The sequence below is a fragment of the Callorhinchus milii genome, unplaced genomic scaffold (genome assembly GCF_018977255.1).
Source record: "Callorhinchus milii isolate IMCB2004 unplaced genomic scaffold, IMCB_Cmil_1.0 Scaffold1, whole genome shotgun sequence".
Lineage (NCBI taxonomy): Eukaryota > Metazoa > Chordata > Chondrichthyes > Chimaeriformes > Callorhinchidae > Callorhinchus > Callorhinchus milii.
The window spans coordinates 137,785,024-137,808,188 of NW_024704742.1; the positions used below are offsets into that span (position 1 = coordinate 137,785,024).

Consider the following 23,165-nt stretch of genomic DNA (forward strand, 5'->3'; position numbering starts at 1 on the left):
CTTCAAAAGCAGAACAATTACTATTGACCACAGAATGCCTATGTTTAGAGGCAGAAAGAGTTTCTAAGAATACCTGATACAAGGTTCTTGTAGTAAAAGTTATTGTGTTCATCACAAAATTGTGTTGGATAAAGGTTCTTTGGAGGGATCTCATGCCTCCAGAACATTCACCCGACCACCACAGCATCAAGCCACTTTTTAATTTAGCCTTAGTGTCCTGGCCTCAACCACCCTTCCTTAGCCATCTGTTCTAGTCGTTAATTACTCAGTAAAGAGAAACTTCCTGTTATCTGTCCTGAAATTGAGCTCTTCAACTCTGTGACCTTATGTTCCACTGCCTAGGAATATCCTAAAGTATTGATCTGAGTTTACTTTCTCAATCCCGTTTAAAATGTTATACACTTCTATGAGGTCCCCCCTGAATTGTCTTCTCTCAAGACTTCAGATTCCTCGCTTGTTGTTGTTCACAACTCATTCCTATAACACTGGGGATTATCCTTGTTGCTTTCCTCTGCATTGCTACTTGGGCCTGGGTGGCCCCTTAATGTCCTGGTGACCAGAACTGTATGCAATTCTCTGGGTGTGGGTTGACAAGAGCATTAAATTCAACAATTTAGCAATATAGCCCAGCATCCTGTTTGCTTTGTGTTCCTTAAGGTTACTGTTCCTCAGCTGAAGAGGTAATGTCCCTGCAAAGCTGACCAGCTTTTTTCTGATCTTCTGGCTGGGAGACAGACAAGTCACAGACAAGTTTGCGTGCCTTGAAGTTTTGAGAGGCCTGTGGGCTGGAGACTGTGACAGGTCTGTGGGCTGAAGGCTGTGACAGGTCTGTGGGCTGAAGGCTGTGACAGGTCTGTGGGCTGGAGGCTGTGACAGGTCTGTGGGCTGAAGGCTGTGACAGGTCTGTGGGCTGAAGGCTGTGACAGGTCTGTGGGCTGGAGGCTGTGAGTGATCAATAAACTGACAGTATGAGAGCAGTGCATTGTGTCTGTAGGCCGTGTGAGAGGTACAAAGAGGCCTGAGGCCTTGACCACATGGCTGGCCTGAGGTTTGGCACAGTACAGTGTAGAGCAGGGAGGTTGGGAGTGTGTGAGCATGTAGGAGGGGAGGAAGGACACCGAGGAGCCTGCAATCCTCCAGGATAAGGGTCGCTGTTGAGGTCAATGCTGTAATGGGAGATGGCAGCCTGAGGATTACTGGAAGGAAGCGATCTTATGGTTTGAAGGATCTCTGTTATCAAATGTTCTCCTTCGTTGAAGCTCTTGTGATCTTGTATGTGTCACCCTCAAGGCCACTGGAGACAGGCACAGGTGAGAGCGGGGACTATACAGAGCTCCTTCTTTACTTGTCCTCAGGCTGGAAACAGATTCAATCTGTGGGAAAAGTAAAAGCATTTACTGTCCTTGTTTCAATGAGAATGGGATCACTTTTCAGCCAATCAATCGCCATTTTGAGTGCTGCTTAAGCAATTGCCATCACTATCTCCATTAATGGTTTTTCCTCCCACCCACACCAGGTCACCTGCAGTGTACCCCAAGGCTCTATTCTTGGCCTTTCTACATAGTTCCTAGCCTTGATGTCACCCGCAGACACGGGGTCAACATCCACATGTATACGGATATCACCCAAATCTACTTCTCGTCCAGTTGGACTCTAGATCCACTGATGTTCTGTCAGCTTGCTTGTCAGACATCAAGGCCTGGATGAGCACAAACTTACTGCAATGGAATTTTAACATGACTCCTCCTAAGCCCCTGTCAACATTTTCTCTCATGTGGCTCTGACCTCCTCACCTTCCCTGGATAATCCCTCAGATGCACCAAATCTGTGCATAATCTAGGCGTCAGGTTTGATCTGCAGGTTCTTTCCTACCCCAAATCTAGTCCCATCTCCATTAAATTGCCCACGTCTCACAACTTGCACTTGGGCCCTTCACGCAGGGTAGCATCTCGGAGCGCTCACATTCAATGCAGCCGAAACCTCATCCATGCTTTCATCACCTTCCACCTTGATTATTCCAATGCCCTCCTCATTGTTTTCCCTAGCTTCACTCTCCACAAAATCCAGTTAATTCAAACCTCTGCCTATACTTACCCACAGCAAACTGCCTACCCCCACCACACCAATCGTCGCCAAGCTCCACTGGCTCCTTATCACAGAATGGATAGACTTCAAGATTCTCACACTCGTGTACAAATCCCATCACGACCTAGCTCCTCCCTCACTCATAGACCTGATTACTCCAAAATCCACCATATGCCCACTCTGCTCGGCTGGCTCTGGCCTCCTGCTGGTCTCTCGTTCCTTCTGCTCGACCATCGGAGGCCATGCTTTCAGTCACTATGCTCCAAAAGTAAGGAAATCTCTCCCTCAATCCCTCCGTCTTGCCTCCGAGTCCTTACCCCTTAAAGTCCTTACTCTTTAACCTTGCTCATGGTCACCCCACCCCCCCACCCCAGCTCAGTGTCAGGCTCCGCCATTGTTAAACGCTCTGAGACGCTATCCCGCGTAAAGCTCGCTATGTACATGCAAGTTATATTTGAAGGCATGGGGTCCCATGTTCTAAATTTGATGAATCAACACAGTCCCAAAATTCCACCTGGTCACAGCTGTGAGATGTTTTGTCTTAAATCTAAATTGGTGCAGAAATGGAGAAATCCAGTCTTAATTAGCAACTTTTTAAGACATAAAGTCTCTGGCTGCTTCATGTCTCCAACCCCACTATCGGCGGTCAGGCTTTCAGTGTATCTGCCACCACTCTCTGGAACTCCGTCCTGGAGTACCTTTAGCTTTCCCCTTCCCTTGCCAATGTGAAGCACTCCCGCTTGAAGGGCACTATATAAATCAAGTTGTTGTTGTTGTTGTTGCCTCCTTCAAGGTCCGAGTCAAGATCTTCCTCTTTGACCGCACTTTCGGACATCTTTCCCCCCCTTACGACCATCATCCCGGATCCCCACGTTCAGCTCAGGTGCAAACCCTGGACTGTCCAGTGCCTTGGAACATTCTCCCGGCATGAAAGGCACTGTGTAAATGTATTCATATTGCAAAAAAACGTGTGAAACTTATAAAGCATCAGTGACAAACCTCCCATTTTACAAACGAGAATGATCCCCGTGACCAACATAGTGAGAAATTTAACTAAGGGTATCAAACACAGTATCGCGATGATGAAACTGCCATCTCTCTGTGGGGCAGCGACGAGGATGTCTCTGGTGTCCCTGCCCTGTGTGTTCTCAGCTACACAGCGGTAAGTTCCCCTCAGCCTCGGGCCCCGGATCTCCCCCACGGTTTGATACTTGTCCGGTACGTGTGTGACTGGCGTGTGGCTGGTGTTAATGGGCAACGTGTTATTCTCAGGGTCGATCCATGTGATGTTGGCTGGTGGTTCCCCCTCAGCCGTGCACACAATCCCACTTCCGGCTCCATCACCGGCCACGAGGGACAGACTCAGGATGACGGCCGGAGCTTCAGATTTAAAGAAACAGTTATTTTCGCTCAATAAACTCTTCACAACATCACACATCGGATCTGGATGGAGAAGGCTCCTTGGCCCATCTGATCTCATGCCTCCAGTGTTAGCAAAAGAACCAGAGGGGAGATGAGTTTTACGCAATGACTTGTTACAGTCTGGAATCACTGTTGAAAGATTATTAGGAACATAGGAACAGGAGTAGGCCGTTCAGCCCATCGAGCCTGTTCTGCCCATTTAATTAGATCATGGCTGATCTATTACTAGATTATTTCTAGAAATTACTAGAATCTAGAAATTACTAGAATTTCAAATCCAATTTCCCGCTTTCTCCCCATATCCCTTAATACCCCGACCTACCAAAAATCTGTCAATCTCTTTCTTGAAGGTGTGGATGGATCCAGCATCCACGACCTTCTGGTGGAGAGAGTTCCAGATTTCTACCACCCCTTGACTGAAAAAAGGTTGGTGGAATCGTATTCAATAATAACCTTCAAAACCGAACTGTATATATATTTGAAAAGGAAACATTTGCAGGGCTATGGGGAAAGAGAAGGGAGAGTGGAACTAGTTGGGTAGAGCCAGCACAGGCATGATGAGCTGAATGGCCTCTTCCTGTGCTGTATAATACTATAATTATTTCCTGGCAACCTGTTCCATCTCTGAGTAAAAGAAAAATTCATGGTGTCCTTAAGTTGCCAGTTGTAACTTTAAACCTGTGTCCTAAAGTATTGCTCTGGGTTTCCTTTTTTAATCCAATTTAAAATATTACGCACCTCTATATGGTGCCCTTCCATCCAGGTGTAGACATCATCTCTCAAGAAAAGGTTTAATCATTGCTCACAGCTCATTCCTCTAAAACTTTGGATCACACTCATTTCTCTCCTCTGCACTTGCCTCTAGGGAACAGGAATAGGCCATTCAGCCCCTTGAGCCTGTTCCTCTATTCTATTAGATCACGGATGATTTGTACCTCAACTCCAATTACCTGCCTTTGCCCCATATCCCTTGTTACCCGGACCTAACAAATATCTATCCACCAGAGTCTTGAAAATTTAAATGGATCCAGCCTTTTGGGGAAACAGTTGATCCATCCACAGCCTTTTGGGGAAACAGTTCCAGATTTCCAACAACAACAAGATTACACTTGTATAACCCCTTTCACATCGGGAGGACGTCCCAAGGCGCTGGACAGTGTACAGCATTTCAGACCCGAGCTGGGATCAGAGTTTTGAGGCAGAACTTGAAGGAGGCTAGGGAAGAGGCAGAGTGATTGGGGGATGGAATTCCAGAGGTTGGGGGCAGAGTGGCTGAAGGCTCTCCCGCCAATGGTGGGGCTGGTGAGTCGAGGGACGTGGAGTAGACCGGAGTCGGCTGAGCGGAGGGAGCAGGCGGGTTGATAGGGGTTAGGATGTCGCAGAGATAGGGTGGGGCGAGGCCATGGCAGGTGAGGACCAGGATCTTGAATTGGATCCTCTGAAGGATAGGGAGCCAGTGGAGTTAGATGAAAATTCCACTACTCTTAGTGTGAAAAAAGCAGTACTGCAGGGCACTGTTGATGACAGCATAGCTCATCAGCAGGACTTGGAAGGGCAGACCAGTCAATGGGAGCAGGGAATCCAACCACTCAGCTCCTATTAATCCTGCAAGCCAAAACCTAAACATGTAGTAAGCTTCTAGCTGGATAAGCAACAGGAAAAACTTGTCAGACAGCGTTTTCAATGGCAAATTATATGATTTTAGCTGGTTAAATTGTAGCTGGTACCCCAATACACACTCTGGGTTCCCCACGCCTCGGATCTCTGGAATAGATAAGCAGAATGCTCACATCGTGGGTGACACTGACATATTGTGAGCAACTGTTTCCTGATGTAACCATTTGCTTTGTATTCCAGTCAGTCCAGTCAAAATAGAATTTTTTAAAAAATGTATCTCAAAGAAGAGAAACCAAAGAGGTACCTGGATTGATATGGCATTAGCCCATTCATCCTAATGAGATCTCCATATGTTACTCTCCGGTAACATGGTAATATGTGGAACCATGCCACATGTTATATTCCACTCCAGTGCATCCAAACCCGTTTGCCTTGACGCAGTAACTGAGGTTTCACTTACCGACGACCCGCAGCCACATCTGATTCTGCGTCACATGTTCCTGTGTAGTGTGTCCATGAGACACATGTCCCTGCGTCGTGTGTTCCTGCGTCGTGTATTCCTGCAGTGTGAACGTGACGTGTACGTGACAGAAATACCGGCCGGTGTCATTTAACTCCAGGCCCCTGATCCTCAGGGAAGTATCTCCATCTCCCACATTCCCGACCACCTTGTAGCGATTTCCTTCATTCGCTGTCTCTGACTCCCCGGGGTTGGTGTGTGAGGCGAGGCCAAGCGTGTCATTAATAAACGGCCGGCTTTGTGGATTCCCTCGCCTCCAAATGACATAGATATTACTTGGGTGAATGCCTGGCATGGTGAAGGAGCATGGCAGTGTGGCATCACCTCCTTTGGTACCAGTCACTGATAGGAGTTTTCCTTCATGAGAGAGGAAGAGGATTTTGAGAATGGGCTTCAGTGAATGTCACTGGATAAAGATGCAGGTTAGCAATCAGGGGTTTACATGTAATATTCCACAGTTTGGGGCTCCCCGTTGCAGCAAGGAAATGTTGGAGATGGGGAGGGAGCAGCACAGAGTCACTAGGATTATTACCCCTGGAAAAAGGATTATTACCCCTGGAAAAGCAATCCACGAATCGACGAACAAATGAGTATCTACTTACTGATAGTTAAACAGAGGCGTGTGGAGTAAGGAAACGTGCCCAGTGTTTCGCCCTGTCTGGGAATCAAACCCAGGACTCCTGCTTGCATGGAGAGAGCTCTAACCACTGAGCTACAAGAGTTCATGCAATGACCCCAAGCAGGACCTACCACCCTCGGTTACTCACCCATCACCAGGAGAGTAGTTTCAGTCGAGCTCACGAGCACCTCAGATCCGTTGCCAGTGAGTGCCACCCAGCACTGGTACCTGTGCTGACTGTCAGGCAGAGTGAGCTTCTCCACCGCCAGTGAGGCGTTCATCTCCCTCGGGTTCCCCGCCAGCCAGTACCGCCTGCCCGCGTTCCGATGGATCAAGTTCTCAGATGTATTGGACGGAGCATTGAGTGGGAGGTAGTTTGTGCAGTTGAACACTACAGCTCTGCTGCTTTTTCTCTTTGTTGTCCATACGACTGAGATGTTGCCTTTATACCCGGGGTCGGGGAGTGAGAAGCTGCAAAGCAGAATGACAGAGTCCCCTTCCCAGCCAGTCACCATTTCAGGGGCTTCCATCACCCAGCCGTCATCAACGGCATCTGCCAGCAAACAATAGGGCACAGAGGGCGAACAGGACACGCAATCAATTAAATCAATATCATAAGAATAGGAGTAGGTCATTCAGCCTCTCGAGCCTGTTCCGCCATTCCATTAGATCACCACTGATCTGTAACCCCAACTACAATTAACCGCCCTTGATACACTGATCTACGTCCCCCACCTCGCCCACCCCAACATTGGCGGGCGGGCCTTCAGCCACTCTGACCCCACCCTCTGGAACTCCATCCCGCAGTCCCTCTGCCTCACCCCCATCTCAAGACCCTCCTCTTCGTCCATGCTTTTGATCTCCCTGCTTCCCCCCCTTGCCCTCCACCCTCCCTGATCCCGACCCTCAGCTGACTGCCCAGTGCCCTGGGATGTCCTCCCAACATGAAAGGTACTATACAAATGTAATTTTGTTGTTATTGTTGCTGACCTAAACATTTACCAGCTCAGTCTTGAAAATTTCAATGGATCCAGCATCCACAGCCTTTTGAGGAACAGAGTTCCAGATTTCCACTCCCCTTTGCATGAAAAAGTGTTTCTTGATTTCACTCCTAAATGGCCGAGCTCTAATTTTAATATGGTGCATCCCTTTTTCTGGAGAGGAAAGTTTCTCTGTAGCTACCCTATCAAATCCCTTTATTAATAATGATAATCCCTTCAAAACCAAAAACAATAATAAATTGGTCATTTTCAATCTACGACTGTTTGTGGGACATTGCTGTGCGCAATTGGCTGCCGCGTTCGCCCACAAATATACAGTCAATTCACTTTACAGTGTGTTCTGTGAAGCGCTTTGGGACGTCCTCCCGACGTGAAAAGCGCTATATCAAATGCAAGGATTATTATTATTATTAATTAGATCCTCAATCTTCTAAACTCAAGTAAATACTGACCAAGTATTCTCTTGAGTTTAGACCCTCTTGGGAGAGAGTAGAGTGCTCATTCCATTCCAGATAAACAGAAATTTCATAGTACAGTATTGTAGAATCCTCGGTAGTTTGGTTTGTGGACTCTTAAGCACGGTGATAGATTTCCTCTTGTATCAACACCCGGCTGACCACAGACAAAGTGTCTGCGCTCTTACTGGAACCCTCGATTCTAATCTAGTTTCTAACGTTAAAATGATGCTAATTTTAGAGCACATGAGCTACCAGAACAAAGGCGCAGTTAAAGAGTTTCTCGTCTTATTGAATCCCTTTATCATTTTAAAAACAAACCTCGATTAGATTAACTCTCAACCTTCCAAACACAAGGGAATACAAGCCAAGTTTATGCAACGTCTCTCCATAATTTAACCCTTTAAGCCCTGGTATCATTCTGGTGAATCTGCGCTGCACCCCCTCGAGAGCCAATATATCCTTCCTAAGGTGCGGTGCCCAAAACTGAACACAGTCTCCAGATGGGGTCTGAACAAGGCTCTGTAAAACTGTCAATCAATCAATCTCTTTCACTCCACATAACATGCCTCACAGTGAACCACACGACAGGTGCAGGTGCCAAAGGTTCAGGTTTAGCTCAATTTTGATAATCCTTCCATTTTGATACAGTGCCCATAACATCAAATTTAGTGACTGTGTATTTATATTCAAAGGCATCAGGCATTTTGCTCACAGCAATGTTCCGTAGACAGCCATGACATGAATGGCCAATTATTCTGGTGGGATTATTGGTCAGGACACTGGGAATATCTTCACAGCGCAGCCCTAACACTGCGCTGAGATTCAGCTTGGACCGTGAGCTCAAAGTCCTCGATCTGGGCCAAGAAGCAACAAGCTTCTGACCCAGAGTTAAGAGACAGGCTGTCATTTGAGTGTCGTTTGAATGTCAGCGTGGACGTTTGAAGCTCAAAAATCTATTGGCTTCAGTTCAATTTTTCATGTTGTCATTGGGTCCTGTTCCAAGTGACTCCCTTTCAATTAAATATCAAACCCATATTATCTTTTACATTGGCATTCCAAATGAAGTCGTATAATTCTGCTTAACCCTTTATCCCTTCATATCATTTCGCCCACAAAATAGTCAATTCAATTCACTTTACAGTATATTCTGTGAAGCGCTTTGAGATGGCTAGAAGACATGATAAGGCGCTACATCAAATGCAAGGATTGTTATTATTATTATCTCCTGAGATTGTGGCCTTGTCAAACAGCACTTAATATTGGGATAAGGATCACTACTCTGAGGGGGATGGTTGGCCATGACACTGGGAGAAACTCCCTTCTCTTTTCTTGTCATGTAATTGCTAACATCCACCCAAATAAATAGACTGGACCTTGGGTTAGCATTCCATCTACTGAATAATGCATTTCTGCATATTTCTGTACTGGAGTATCAGCCTAGACTGTGAGTTCAACGTTCCTGAGACTTGAACCCAGGGCCTTCCACTGTCTGACCCGCACGAAAACCCATCACTGATTAAGCGTTTTTAAACAGTGAGACTTCCATATACGTATGTCACGTATACATGGGATATTCCTTGTGTCTGGAATGGAATGCGCACTCTCTCCCTGGAGGGAGGCATCCTGCTTACCTAATTCCAGATAGTATTAGGCACAGGTTGGTGAGAGCCGAGGCTTGGGGACTCCGGAGTGTGCGTTGGGATAACTGCTGGAATCAAATCATCTAAAATCATCATGGTCTTGGAGCGCATGTGCTTAAATGCACGGAGTTTAGCAAACAAGATTGGTGAGCTGCAGGCTCAAGTGGTCATAGGGGAATACGATGTAGCAGCAGTAACAGAGACTTTTGTTGTTAAGCAACAAAAAAAGAGCTGTTACACGGGTTGGGGTATACTATAGACCACCAAATTGTGGGAAGGAAATAGATGAGCAGATCTGCAAGCAGATTTCTTACAGAAGAATGGTCAATAGAGTCGTGATAATGGGGGACTTTAATTATCCCAACATAGACTGGCAAAACAACAGCGCAAAGGGCAAGGAGGGGGAAATATTCCTAAAATGCATACAGGACAACTTTCTTGATCAGTACGTTTCCAGCCCAAAGAGGAAGGAAGCAGTGCCAGATCTAGTTCTGGGGAATTAAGTAGGGCAAGTGGAGCAGGTTTCAGTGGGAGAGCATCTGGGCAACAGTGATCATAACATCATTAGATTCAGAGTGCGTATGGAAAGAGACAAGGAACCATCTGAGGTGAAGATACTCAACTGGAAGAGGGCAAATTTTAGTGAGTTAAAAAGGGATCTAGCCAAGGTGGACTGGAAAGAAAGATTGGCGGGTAAAACAACTGAAGAGCAGGGGGAAGTCTTCAAGGATGAGATAACTCGGGGACAGAATAAATACATTCCCACAAAAGGGAAAAGTAGGGCTTCCAAAGGTAATTGTATCTAGAATGAAGCAGAAAAAGGAGGCATATGATAAATATGCCCAAATGTCAAACCCAAGATACAGAAGACAACCAAACAGAATATAGGAAGTGCAGAAGAGGTTTGAAAAAGGAAATAAGAGGGGCAAAAAGATCATATGAAAAAAGGTTAGTGGGTAACATTAAGGGAATTCTAAAATATTTTACAAGCATATCAATAAAAAAAGGCTTGTCAAAGGTAGGGTGGGGCCAATTAAGGACCAAAGGTGAAATCTTATTGTGGAGGCTGATGTGCTGAATGAGTACTTTGCATCTGTCTTCACAAAATAAATGGATGCACCAAATGCCGCAGTATTGGAGGAGAGGGGAGAGGAAATGGATAGGATAAGTATAAACAGAGAGGAAGTACTGAAAAGGTTGACTGGGCTGAAGGTGATAGGTCGCCTGGTCCGGAAGGGATGCAGCCGAGGTTACTATGGGAGGTACGGGTACAAATAGCGGAGGCTTTAGCTACAATTTTTCAATCTTCATTGGACACAGGAGTGGTGCCCGAGGACTGGAGAGTGGCCAATGTTACTCCTCTGTACAAAAAGGGACAGAAGGACAAACCTGGGAACTACAGGCCAGTCAGCCTAACATCAGTAGTGGGGAAACTCCTGGAGACTATAATCCAGGACAGAATAATAATCCCTCCAAAATAATAATAAATTGGTCATTTTCAATCCATGACTGTTTGTGTGGACGTCCTCCCGACGTGAAAGGCGCTCTATAATGGAATCTTGTTGTCGTTGTTGTGTGACACTACTATGCGCAATTGGCTGCCGCGTTTCGCCCACAGATATACGGTCAATTCATTTTACAGTCTATTCTGTGAAGCGCTTTGAGATGTCGAGAAAACGTGAAGAAGTGCTATATCAAATGCGAGGATTATTATTATTATCAATAAATCTTCACTTAGAAGAATATGGGTTAATTAGGGACAGCCAACATGGATTTGTTAAAGGCAAATCTTGTCGAACAAATCTAATAGAATTTTTTGATGAGGTAACGGAGAGGGTGGATAAAGGTAGTGCATGTAGTTGATGTAGTTTATATGGACTTTCAAAAGGCATTTGACAAAGTGCCACATGAAAGACTTGTAAGAAAAATAGAAGCCCATGGAATAAAAGGGACAGTGGCAGCGGATCCAGAACTGGCCCGGAGACAGAAAGCAGAGAGTTGTGGTGAACGGCTGCTTTTCTGACGGGAAGGAAGTAATACAATGGCGTCCACCAGGGATCGGCATTAGGACCACTGCTCTTCTTAATATACTTAATGATATGGACTTGGGTATAGCAAGTACCATTTCCAAGTTTGCGGACGACACAAAGTTAGGGAGGGGGTAAACAGTGAGAAGGATAGGAGCCGACTGCAGGAAGACATAGACAGATGGTAAAATGGGCGACACATGGCAGATGAGTTTCAATGTGGAGAAATGTGAGGTAATGCATTTTGGTAGAAAGAATGAGGGGCAATATAGGCGGTAATACAATCTTAAAGGGGTAAAAGAACAGAGAGACCTGGGGGGGGGGCAGGTAAATGAATCCTTGAAGGTGGCAGGACAGGGAGATACGGCTGTAAAAAGGGTATATGGGATACTGGGCTTTATAAATAAGGGCATAGAGTACAACAGTCAGGAGGTTATGATTAACCCATATAAACACTGGTTAGGCCTCAGTTAGAATACTGCGCCCAGTTCTGGGCCCGACACTGAAGGATGTTAAGGCATTGGAAAGGGTACAGAGGAGATTTATGAGGATGGGACCAGGAATGAGGGACCGTGATGATGAGGAAAGGCTGGAGAGGCCGGGATTATCCTCATTGGAGCAGAGAAGGTTACGAGGAGACCTAATAGAGGTCTTCAAAATCATGAGGGGATTTGATAGATTAGAAAGGGAAAAACTGTTCCCACTGGTGGGTGTGTCAGTGACTCGAGGTCACAGATTCAAAATGGTCTCTAAAAGAAGCCGAGGGGAGGTGGGAAGAAATTTTTTCACGCAGCAAGTCGTTCGAATCTGGAACGCATCCTGAAAGGGTGGTCGATAACTACTTTTAAAAACGAGGTGGACGGGTATTTGAGGAGGACGGGTTTGCAGGGTTATGGGGAAAGGGCCGGGGAGTGCGATTGACATTACATTGCTCTACTCAAAGAGTCGGCACAGACTCGATGGGCCGAATGGCCTCTTTTTGTGCTGTACGATTCTATGATTCTATGATTCTATAAAAATGCATAGCTTGCCATTATATCACTGTCTGGCAAGCTTTCCTGCTGTTTGTCCAGTTAGGACCACCCTACTCATTAGGACTTTGGCTGTGCCCAGTGACTGATCTCCCCTTCTAGTTCCTGCCGATGAGCCAGGCTGGTTGTGTTGCCATCGGAAGTGCCCTGGGATGCTGCACACCTGCCTGACTAAGGAACCGGACTGGAGACCGTCACAGTGGATTGTTTGATTCCGACAGTCCGTTGCCAAGCATAGAAACAGGAGTAGGCCATTCAGCCCCTCGAGCCATTCTATAAGATCAAGGCTGATCTGTAACTCGAGTCCAATTACCCACCTTTGCCCTAAATCCTTTAATACCCTGACCTAACAAATAACTATCCACTTCAGTCTCGAAGATGTGTGTGGATCCAGCATGCACAGGCTTTTGGGGGAGAGTTCCAGATTTTCACTAGCCTTTGGGTGAAAAACTGCCTCCTGATTTCTCTACTAAATGGCCAGTTCTAATTTTAAGATTATGCCCCCTTGTTCTGGATTCGCCCACCAGAAGAAATAGTTTATAATAATAATAATAATAATAATAATAATCCTTGCATTTGATATAGCGCTTTTCACGTCAGGAGGACGTCCCAAAGCGCTTCACAGAACACACTGTAAAGTGAATTGACTGTATATTTGTGGGCGAACGCGGCAGCCAATTGCGCACAGCAATGTCCCACAAACAGTCGTAGATTGAAAATGACCAATTTAATTATTGTTTTTGGTTTTGGAGGGATTATTATTATGTGCAGCTATTCTATCAAATCCCTTTATTATTTTAAAAATCTCAATCAGATCACCTTCTAAACTCAAGGGAACAGAGACCAATTTTATGCCACCTGTCCTTATAATATAACCCTTTTAGCATGTCACCTTAGAGCCAGTTTATCTCCTTGGAGCCAAGTCTGCTACAATGAGTTTGCCGATCTCTGTCAAGGTTGCGTGTGGGTTAACGTGTACTTTCCCAAGGTTGGGGCTGAGAGAAACAATCAGGCTTTCTTTGCTCCTTTACAGTGCCCTCAAATGGTAGCGTGTGGAAGTGCTAGGGTGTTCGAGGATGCCCTCCACATTAAGCACTCCTTGCCTGGATCGCACAGGAAGGGCCACGTGTGCCGGGTACCGGAGAGTGACCAGCGCCAACCAAGAGGTTGTGCAATCCTGTAGCTTATTGGTTAGAGTGCTCGCCTCGAAAGTGAGAGGACCCAGGTATTATTCCCGGGCAAAACCTTTGCAAGTTTCCTTACTCCACACTCCTGTTTACCGAGCAGTAAGTAGGAACCCAATTGTCAATTGTTGAATCACTTTAAGGGGATAAAGCGGTGGAGTCCTGTAGCTCAGTGGTTAGAGCACTCGCTTTGCAAGTGAGAGACCTGAGTTCAATTCCAGGCAGAGGGCGAAACCTCGGGCAAGTTTCCTTACTCCACACAGAGCCTAATAATAATCCCTCCAAAAAACCCAAAACAATAATTAAATTGGTCATTTTCAATCTACGACTGTTTGTGGGACATTGCTGTGTGCAATTGGCTGCCGCATTCGCCCACAAATATACAGTCAATTCACTTTACAGTATATTCTGTGAAGCGCTTTGGGACGTCCTCCTGACGTGAAAAGCGCCATATCAAATGCAAGGATTATTATTATTATTATTATTATAATAATCCCTCCAAAGATAAATAAAATAATAATTTGGTCACTCAATCCACAACCTTTTATGAGACACTGCTGTGCGCAATTGGCTGCTGTTTCACCTACAAAATATAGTCATCTCAATGATGGGATATGGCTCTATATCGAATTGCAGGATTATTATTATTATTATCCCTCACCTCCCTCCAGCAAACCCACCCACAGTTCCCTCCAAAATGTTTGTTTGCTCTCAAACAAAGCCCTCACCATCCACGACCTCATCCTGGATGAGCACCTCAACATTCTTGGGCTCACCAAAACCTGGCTCTCCCCGAATAACCCCATCCCCCTAGTTGAAGCCTCCCCCCTCAGGCTACTCTTTCTACCCCTCCCCCCCACGTCCAAACCAACATGGTGGCGAATTGGCCCTCATCTCCAAAGCCTCCCTTGGTCTCACCCGCTACTCCTCTGGCTGCTTCCCCTCCTTTGAGCACTTCATCCTCTTCCAACCCTCTCTCCCACTGAATATTCTCCTGGTCTACCACCCCCCACTAAGCCCCCCCTGGCTCCTTCCACACACACATCTCTACTCTCCTCTCTTCCCTGTCTCTCTGCTCCGAATGCCTGCTCATAATGGGCGATTTCAACCTCCACCTAAACTCCCCTTGCACCACTTCTTCTGACTTCACTGCCCTCCTCTCCTCCCTAACCCTCACCCTTCATTTACATTCACCGACCCACAATCGCATCATCACCCACGGCCTTGACACTTCCTACCTGAGTATAGTGGACACGGCCATCTCGGACCACTTCCTCATCTTCTTCTCCTCTCACATCACTCTCTCCTCCACGAAGCCAAGCCCTCAACCATTCTTTACCGCCCATGGAAAAGGCTACCCACTGAGACCCTCACAAAGGCCTTCACATCCTCAAATATCCTATCCCTCTGGCCTTCCACCTGCGGAGATCCTGAAGCAGCCAACCAGCCGCTCCATGATCACTTCTCCTCCACCTTCAACTCTCTCATCCCCCTGAAATCCAGGACCATTTCCAAACCCACCCGATCCCCCTGGTATAACAACCATCTCCGCCACCAAAAATCCCAAACCCGGCTGCTCGAGCGCAGATGGTGGAAAACTGGCCTGACAGTTCACTGCAAACTGTGGCTCGAGCATCTCCACAGCTACCGCCGTTCTTTGACACGCGCAAAAACGGCCTTCTACTCCAACATCATCTTGGAGGCTAAACACAACCCTAAAATCCTTTTTTTCACCACCCACTACCTCCTCCGTGCCCCCCTCAGGCCTCCTCAATCTTCACATCCAATGCCAAGTGCGAGGAGGTCATGGACTTCTTTTCATCCAAAATACACAACATCCGCCAGGCAGCCTCATCCTCCTGCTTCTTGTCACCCACCACCAACCCTCTCCGTCCCCTTCACCCTCCCCATCATCAGCTCCTACCACCACCCCCATTTCTTCCTCCCCATCGCTCCTTCCTCACTCTCACCCACCATCACCTAATGAAACCCACCACCTGCTGCCTCGACCCCCTTCCCACCAATTTGCTGGTCACCCAGCTCCCCTCCTCTGCTCACTACTGACTGATGTCATCAACCAGTCCCTCTCCTCTGGATCAGTCCCTGCCTCCCTCAAAACTGCTGTCATCACCCCCATCCTCAAAAAACCTTCCCTAAATCCCTCAAACACCAGCCACTACCACTCTATTTCAAACCTGCCCTTCCTCGCAAAAGTCCTAGGACACATTGTTGTAAATCAACTCCGCGCACACCTCTCCTCCCACTCTCTCTTCAAACCCCTCCAGTCCAGATTCCATCCTGTCCACAGTACAGAGACTGCGCTTGTAAAGTCTCAAACGACATCCTCTCTATCTGTGACCAGGGCTCTCTCTCTGCCTCCTTGTCCTCCTGGACCTCTCTGCCACCTTTGACACAGTCGATCACGTCATCCTCCTCCACCGCCTTTTCTCCGTCATCCATCTCAGTGGGACCGCACTCGCCTGGTTCGAATCCTACCTCACAAACCACCAGCAGTACATTTGCACAAACAGCTTCTCCTCCCACTCTCACCAGGTTACCTGTGGGGTACCCCAAGGATCCATCCTTGGCCCCCTCCTCTTTCTGATCTATATGCCCCTCTTGGAGATGTCATCCACGGCCCTGGGATCTATTACTGTGAAGCGCTGTGAGATGCTGTCTGGCGTGGAGGGCGCTATATAAATCCAAGTTGTTGTTGTTGTCCAAAGAATGGCAGCATTGTTTGTCCTTCTATTCCAAGGTAATCTTGGAGGGCAAGGACAACCTCAGGCTTCTCTTCTCCACTGCCAACCAGCTATGCTGTCCACCCTCTCATGCCTGGCCCATCCTCTCCTCCAACTCCTGAATTTCCTTGAGACCCAACTTGAAGGGATATGTTCAGGCCCCTCCGACTTCCCAATCGCCACTCGCTTCCCATCTCCCCCTCACACTTCGGCCCCTATCCATCCCTCCCTCCACACCTTCAAACTTGTCTCCCCCTCCTCTCTGACCACCACCTTAACCTGCATGAAGCCCACCACCTGCTCCCTCAACATCCCCACCCCTCTACTTACTTCCCAGCTCCACCTCCTCGACCCTTTACTCTCAGACCTTGTCAACCTCTCCCTGTCAACTGGCACCGATCCCACAACATGGAAACAGCCTTGGTCAAGGTGACAAATGACATTCTGTCCATCTGTAACCAGGGCTCCATGTCTCCTCGTCCTCCTCCACCTCTCTGCTGCCTTCAAAACTGTGGACAACTCTATCCTCCTCTACTGCTCTCCTCTCACCTTATCCTTCAAGGTTTTGTCCTTGAATAGTTCAGATCATATCTCTCACACCAGCTCCATTTTGTCTCCACAAATGGCTTCTTCTCTAGTCCCCGCACCATCTCGTCTGGTATTCCTCAGGGTTCTGCCTCGGTCCTTTCCTCTTCAATCTGTACATGCTCCCTCTTGGTGACATCACCTGCAGACATGGGGTCAACTTCCACATGTACGCAGATGACACCCAACTCTTTCTCTCTGTCTCCATCCTCGACCCCAGAACCACTGATGTCCTGCCTGTCTGACATCAAGTCTTGGATGAGAGCTAACTTTTTACAGTTGAACGTCAGCAAGATTGAGGCTCTTCTGATTGGCTCGCACCGTCACCTCCAAATCTCAGACACTGGCAGCATGAACATCCATGGATGCACATTCCACCTCACCAGGAACCTTGGTGTCTTGTCCTTTCTCCCCCACATCCGGACCATGACCGCTCTGCCTTCCCCCACCTTCATGACATTTCCCAACTCCATCACTGCCTCACCCCTCAGGCCCCAAAACTCTCATACATAACTTCATTACAACCAGGTTGACTATTGCCAACTTCCTGCTTGTCGGCCTTCCCAACTCTTCCCTCACAAGCTGCAGATCATCCAGAACGCTGCAGCTTGTGTTCTCTCCCGCAACAGGTTCCGTGACCTCTTCACACCCACCCTCGCCCAGCTCTACTGGATACCCATCCCTCGCTGCCTCCCTTGTCTCTTTCAAGGCATGCCTCAAGACCCTCCGGCTACCCTCCTAGCTCCACCCCTTGCCCTCCACCCTCCCTGATCCCACTCACCCCCACCCCTGGCTTGGGTCCTAATCCCTGACTGCTCAGCACTTTGGAATGTCCTCCCGAAGTTTTGCAAACAAAGCTTTACAAATTCAATTTTGTATTGTACTGTTGTATTGCACAAATACATAGTCACTACACATAACAGCAATTACTGTGAATTACTGTAGTTCCTGTAATTACTGTGAGTGTAATAAATGTGAAGCAGTTTGAGAGATAGGGCAGAGTAAAGTGCAAGTCCTTTATTTTCCAATAAGACAATAGGTCTTTATACTCAAGTAAACCTCAAATAACTTTCTTGGCAATGAGTCAGAAAGTTGTGAGTTCAAGCCCCATGTCAGGACTAGGCTGACTGACACTCGAGTGCAGCGCTGCATTGTCAGAAGTGCTGTCCTTCGAATGAGACATCAAACCAATGTCCCATCTGCCTGTTCAGGTGGGCGATAAAGATCCCAAACCCAGAAGGGAGTTTCTCTTGGCCAACAATCCCCCAGAAATAAATCATTCACTTCAGGGTTATTTGTGAGACATTGCTGTGTGCAAAAAGGTTGCTGCATTCCTCTAAAAATATACAGTCACTACACTTTACAGTAAAATCCTGGGAAATGTTTTGATATCTCGACAACAAGATAAGGTATTATGTCAAATGCAAGGAAAATTACATAGTAAGGTACTTACATGCGACTTGGGCGGTCGCTAAGAATGCAGACAGCGCAATCCACAGTATCATCCTCTAACCTTCGGGTGGTGATTTTGGACTGATTAATTTTGTTCTGTGGGTTTTCTCAATTCCTGTGCTTTGTTTCAGAGGTGGTACACAGTATTCAAGCCCCGCCTGTCCTCACTTAACCCTTCGACTGCCAGTGATAAGTGTACTGTACATCTTACTTTGGCAGAGTGCCTGCCATGTCAAAATGCCTCAGAGCTTCACATTTCACTGCTGTCAAGTGTAGTGACGTGCAGTTAAACCAGACAAGTGGACCTGCTGTATACGGGATAAGAAATTAAACCGAGGTCCCATCTGTGTATGTTCAGGTGGATGTTAAAGGTTCCATGGCACTTTTGGTGAAGAAGAGAGTTTGGTGTTCTGGCTAAATACAATTGGTCACTCACTTCATGCATGGTTATACAACACTTTTGTGTGCAAACTGACTGCCAAGCTCATCTACAAAACAGTCACTACACATTACAGTAAATCCTTTGAGACACCCTCCCAACGTAAAAAGGCACTGTATCAAATGTTGTTCTGTGGATTTTCTCAATACTTTATTTCAGAAGTGGTACAGACAATATTCAAGCCCCACCTTGTCCTGGCCTTCAAAGCCATCCACGGTCTTGTTCCACCCTACCTCTGCAACCTATAAAAACTTTACCAACTTGCTCGCTCCCTCCACTCTGCAGGCACTGGCCTGTTCCATGTCTCCTGTCTTGCCTGCTTCAACATCGGTGGTCGGGCCTTCAGCTTTTCTATCCCCACCCTCTGGAACTCCATCCCGTAGCCTCTCCTCCTCATCCTCTCCCTTGTCTCCTTCAAGGCCCGTTTCATGACCATGTCTTCGGTCATTTTCCCTCCTCCACCCTCCCTGTCCCCACCTCACTCTGATCCCAACCCCCAGCTCAGGTGCAAATCCTTGACTATCTAGCGCCTTGGGACGTCTTCCCGATGTGAAAGGTGCTGCGTAACTGTAAGTTGTAGTTGTTATAAGGATTATTACCTTTAATATCCACCTGAGCTGGCAGGTGGGACCTCGATTTAACATCTCATCTGAGAAACAGTACCTCCAACAATGCAGTGCTCCCCTCCTGTACTGCACATGAACCTCAGTCTGGAGTGTGAGATCAAACCCCCTTTAGTTTAGAGGCAAGAACCCTGTCACCAAAGTCAGGTTTGACACATGACACCCCCCTGAATGTAACAGGAAATACTTTTGCTTATCTGTGATGCAAAGACTCCTGCTTGCGTTGTAAAAATCAGTGATTTACTCAATGATTCATTTAATTACTTACAATAAAAACCCACTGAAATACTTAATGGCTGGAGCAGAACGTAATTTCACAATCTAATTCCCATGTTTAAAGGTCTATTTACCTGTTCTTTCAAACATTTGTTTTGCAACTTTAACAAATGAAAAACAGACCTGATGATCCCTCCAGCCTTCACACACAATCACAAGATTGCTTCGGTGAAGAGAGTTCATTTCAATCTCATCCTTCAAGAAAGAGTTTCACACTCTCTCGGTGTCCTGGCCAACAATCCCCCCCACCAAAATAAACTTTTGTCACTCATTTATTTCATGGCTGTTTGTGGGTTACTGCTATATGCAAATCGGCTGCCACAAATACAGTTGCTACACTTTTCAGTAAATCCTGTGAAGCTCTTTGTCAACATGATAAGGTGCTGCAGCAAATACAATGATTATTATTATTTTATGGTGATAATAATCCTCGCCCACCCGTCCTCCCATTTTCAAAAAAGTCCCAGTATCCTGGAATGCTAACTCAGTTATTAATTATCCTCTGGGTAAAGATATATTTCCATGATCCTCCTCTTCCCCCTCCCCTTCTCTGCCAACTGGCCTGCTCAACGTCCCCTGACCCACTATGACTGGGCGACCTGCAACCCTTTGCCACTTTGCTCCCACTCTCTGCAACTCGCTCTGTAATTCCCTCCTCCCTGTACCCACCATCTCCATTTTTAAAATTCTTCTAAAAACCTATCTCAAATATGTCTAAGACTTCAGTCACCTCCCTCTGACCCTCCCTGTCTCCTCTGTGAAATTCTTTGAGATCTTTACTGCGTGAAAAGGCCTGCCTGTAAAAGTGCACTTTTCCTTGTGCAGTAAAATGCAATTCTCCAGCACAAAACATATTTATTTAAGAAATTTGCATTTATATAGCGGCTTCTATCAAATAATCTAAAAGCACTTTACAGTATTTTCCATCAGGCGGAGCGCTTTTTTAACCTAGGCAAAAGTCATGGCCAATTTGTACACAGCAATGTCTCAAAGACAGCAATAATACAATACAATACAAAATTACATTTGTAAAGTGGCTTTCACATTGGGGAGGATGTCCCAAGGCGCTGGACAGTCAGGTATGTGGACCCGAGTGCGGGGGAGGGTGGGGGGGGGGGGGGAAGTAGGGGGGGGTTTGGATGAGGAAGGGTGGAGGGCAAAGGAGGGTGGCCAAAGACACGGTCAAAGAGAAGGGTCTTGAGACGGGACTTAAAGGAGACAAGGGAGTGAGGGAGGTGAAGGGAATGGGATGGAGTTCCAGAGAGTGGGGGCAGAGACACTGAAGGTCCAACTGCTGATGGTAGGACAGGTCGGGCAGAGAATGCGGAGCAGGCCGGAGCCTACTGAGCAAAGGGAGCGGATAAGGGGTTAGCAAGTCACAGAAATAGGAAGGGGCAAAGCCATGGAGGGTCTTGATGGTGAGGATGAGGGATGCAGAGCCAGTGGAGCTGGGTGAGAGTGGGGGTGATGGGGTCATGGAGCCTGATGCGGGAGATTATGCAAACTGCAGAGTTCTGGATTATCTGCAGTTTGTGGAGGGAAGAGTTGGGAAGGCCAACAACAGAAAGTTGGTGTAGACAAGCCTAAGTGTGATGAACACGTGAAAAGGGTTTCGGCGGCCTGAGGGGTGAGACAGTGGCGGAACAGGGCGACGTTGCTGAGGTGGGGGAAGGCAGAGCGGGTCATGGCACAGATGTGGGGTAGAAAGAACAGTTGAGGGTCAAACAAGATGCCAAGGTTCTGGACTGACTCAGTGAGGTGGAGTGTGCATCCATGGATGCAAGCTAGCGCTTGAGGTGTGGCGCCGTTAATGGGAACCAATCAACAGAGCCTCAGTGTCGTTGACATTAAACTGTAGAAAGTTAGCTCTCATCCAGGTCAGCTATAAGACAATTAACTCATTTATCTTTGGACAAGACATTCAACGAAGGTCCCATTTATTCAGGTAGTACTATTGGTAAATGAGAAAGGAATTTCTCCTGGTGTCCTGGCCTAGAATCCCCAGATAGTTTTTGGCCAGCCAGGTGTCTGACACACGCGGAAACCCATTGCCGTGCTTAAGAGTTCCATCCAGAGTGGGAGTGTTTGGTTGCAGATAAAAAAAATTAAAGTGGTGTTTTTTCAGGCAAGTTGAGAGTGTGAGCATGAGGCAGCGGTGAGCAAACCACTTTCAATCAAATCCCAGTTGTGGAGTTTAACATTGTGTCTGTTCGAACTGCAAATTAAAGGTACCTTGGTGCTCAGGAAATAAAGTCGTGTCTGCTTAATGTTAGACAGTAAAATTCTGTTAATTGAATCTTAAATTGAAAGTGAAAATTATTTAGTTATCCAAACTATTCATATAACCAGAGTACACTCACCTCCTGGAGCTCGAGGCACGTAGCTCTGAGCTGAAAATGCTCTTCTCCGCCAATCAGACCCATCCTCACTCGCACGTGGCCGATCACCAGCGATCTCTCTGGGGAGGGGAGGAGGAAGGAGGAGAGGACAGCAATGATGTTCTTGATGTACTGTAGAAGGCAGCGATATTTTGCCAATAAAATATATATTCTGTGAAGTGCTTTGTGACGTGATAAAGCGCCATATTATATATTATATCAAACGCAAAGATTATTATGTGGGACCATGTGTTTATCTGGACTCAGATTAATTGCTTTTTGTACAAATAGTAACAGGGAAAATTCTTCATAAATTTAAAATACCTAGTGGCATCCTCTTTTGATTTTTTGATTTGCAATCTAAAAGCAACATTAGACAATTATAACCTTACACCGCTGTAACAATAAGTAAACACAAATGTTTGTATGTCTTAATGTACCAGGAGCCATGGTACATTAAGAGAGAAGTAAATAATTATTTGGGGAGGACTAGTTTGCAGGGCTATAATAATAATAATAATCCTTGCATTTGATATAGCGCTTTTCACGTCGGGAGGACGTCCCAAAGCACTTCACAGAACACACTGTAAAGTGAATTGACCGTATATTTGTGGGCGAACGCGGCAGCCAATTGCGCACAGCAATGTCCCACAAACGGTCGTAGATTAAAAATGACCAATTTATTATTGTTTTGGGTTTTGGAGGGATTATTATTAGGCTCTGTGTGGAGTAAGGAAACTTGCCCAAGGTTTCGCCCTCTGCCTGGAATTGAACTCAGGTCTCTAACTTGCAAAGCGAGTGCTCTAACCACTGAGCTACAGGACTATAGGGAAAGAGAGCGGGGGAGTGGGATTGATTTGGAAGCTCTTTTCAAAGAGCCAGCACAGACAGTATGGCCGGTTGGCTTCCTTCTGTGCTGTATAATTCTACGATAACATTTAACGAGGAGAGGTGTTATGTGGTGTGTGAAGGCTCGGTGAGCGCACCTTGAGTCGATGGCCATTTTTATGTGCAATTCTGACAACCTCCTGATTGGCTCGTGCCAACGTCTCTGGACCTCAGGCTCT

At 46.7% G+C, this 23,165-nt stretch overlaps 1 protein-coding gene across 2 annotated transcripts; it reads right to left on the reverse strand.

Moving 5' to 3' along the window:
- On the reverse strand, positions 1 to 23,165 carry LOC103188795 (sialic acid-binding Ig-like lectin 15). Of its 2 annotated transcripts, XM_007908906.2 has the most exons (6): positions 23,085 to 23,165; positions 22,081 to 22,178; positions 6,412 to 6,816; positions 5,585 to 6,001; positions 3,085 to 3,465; positions 1 to 1,373 (listed from the first exon to the last, which is right to left on the reverse strand). In XM_007908906.2, exons 1-6 carry the CDS (start codon positions 23,099 to 23,101, stop codon positions 1,369 to 1,371), a joined length of 1,323 nt encoding a protein of 440 aa, XP_007907097.2. In that variant the 5' UTR covers positions 23,102 to 23,165; the 3' UTR covers positions 1 to 1,368. The 2 variants fall into 2 exon arrangements, with proteins under 2 accessions (XP_007907097.2, XP_007907096.2); XM_007908905.2 differs by lacking the exon at positions 1 to 1,373 and having other exon boundaries at positions 2,878 to 3,465.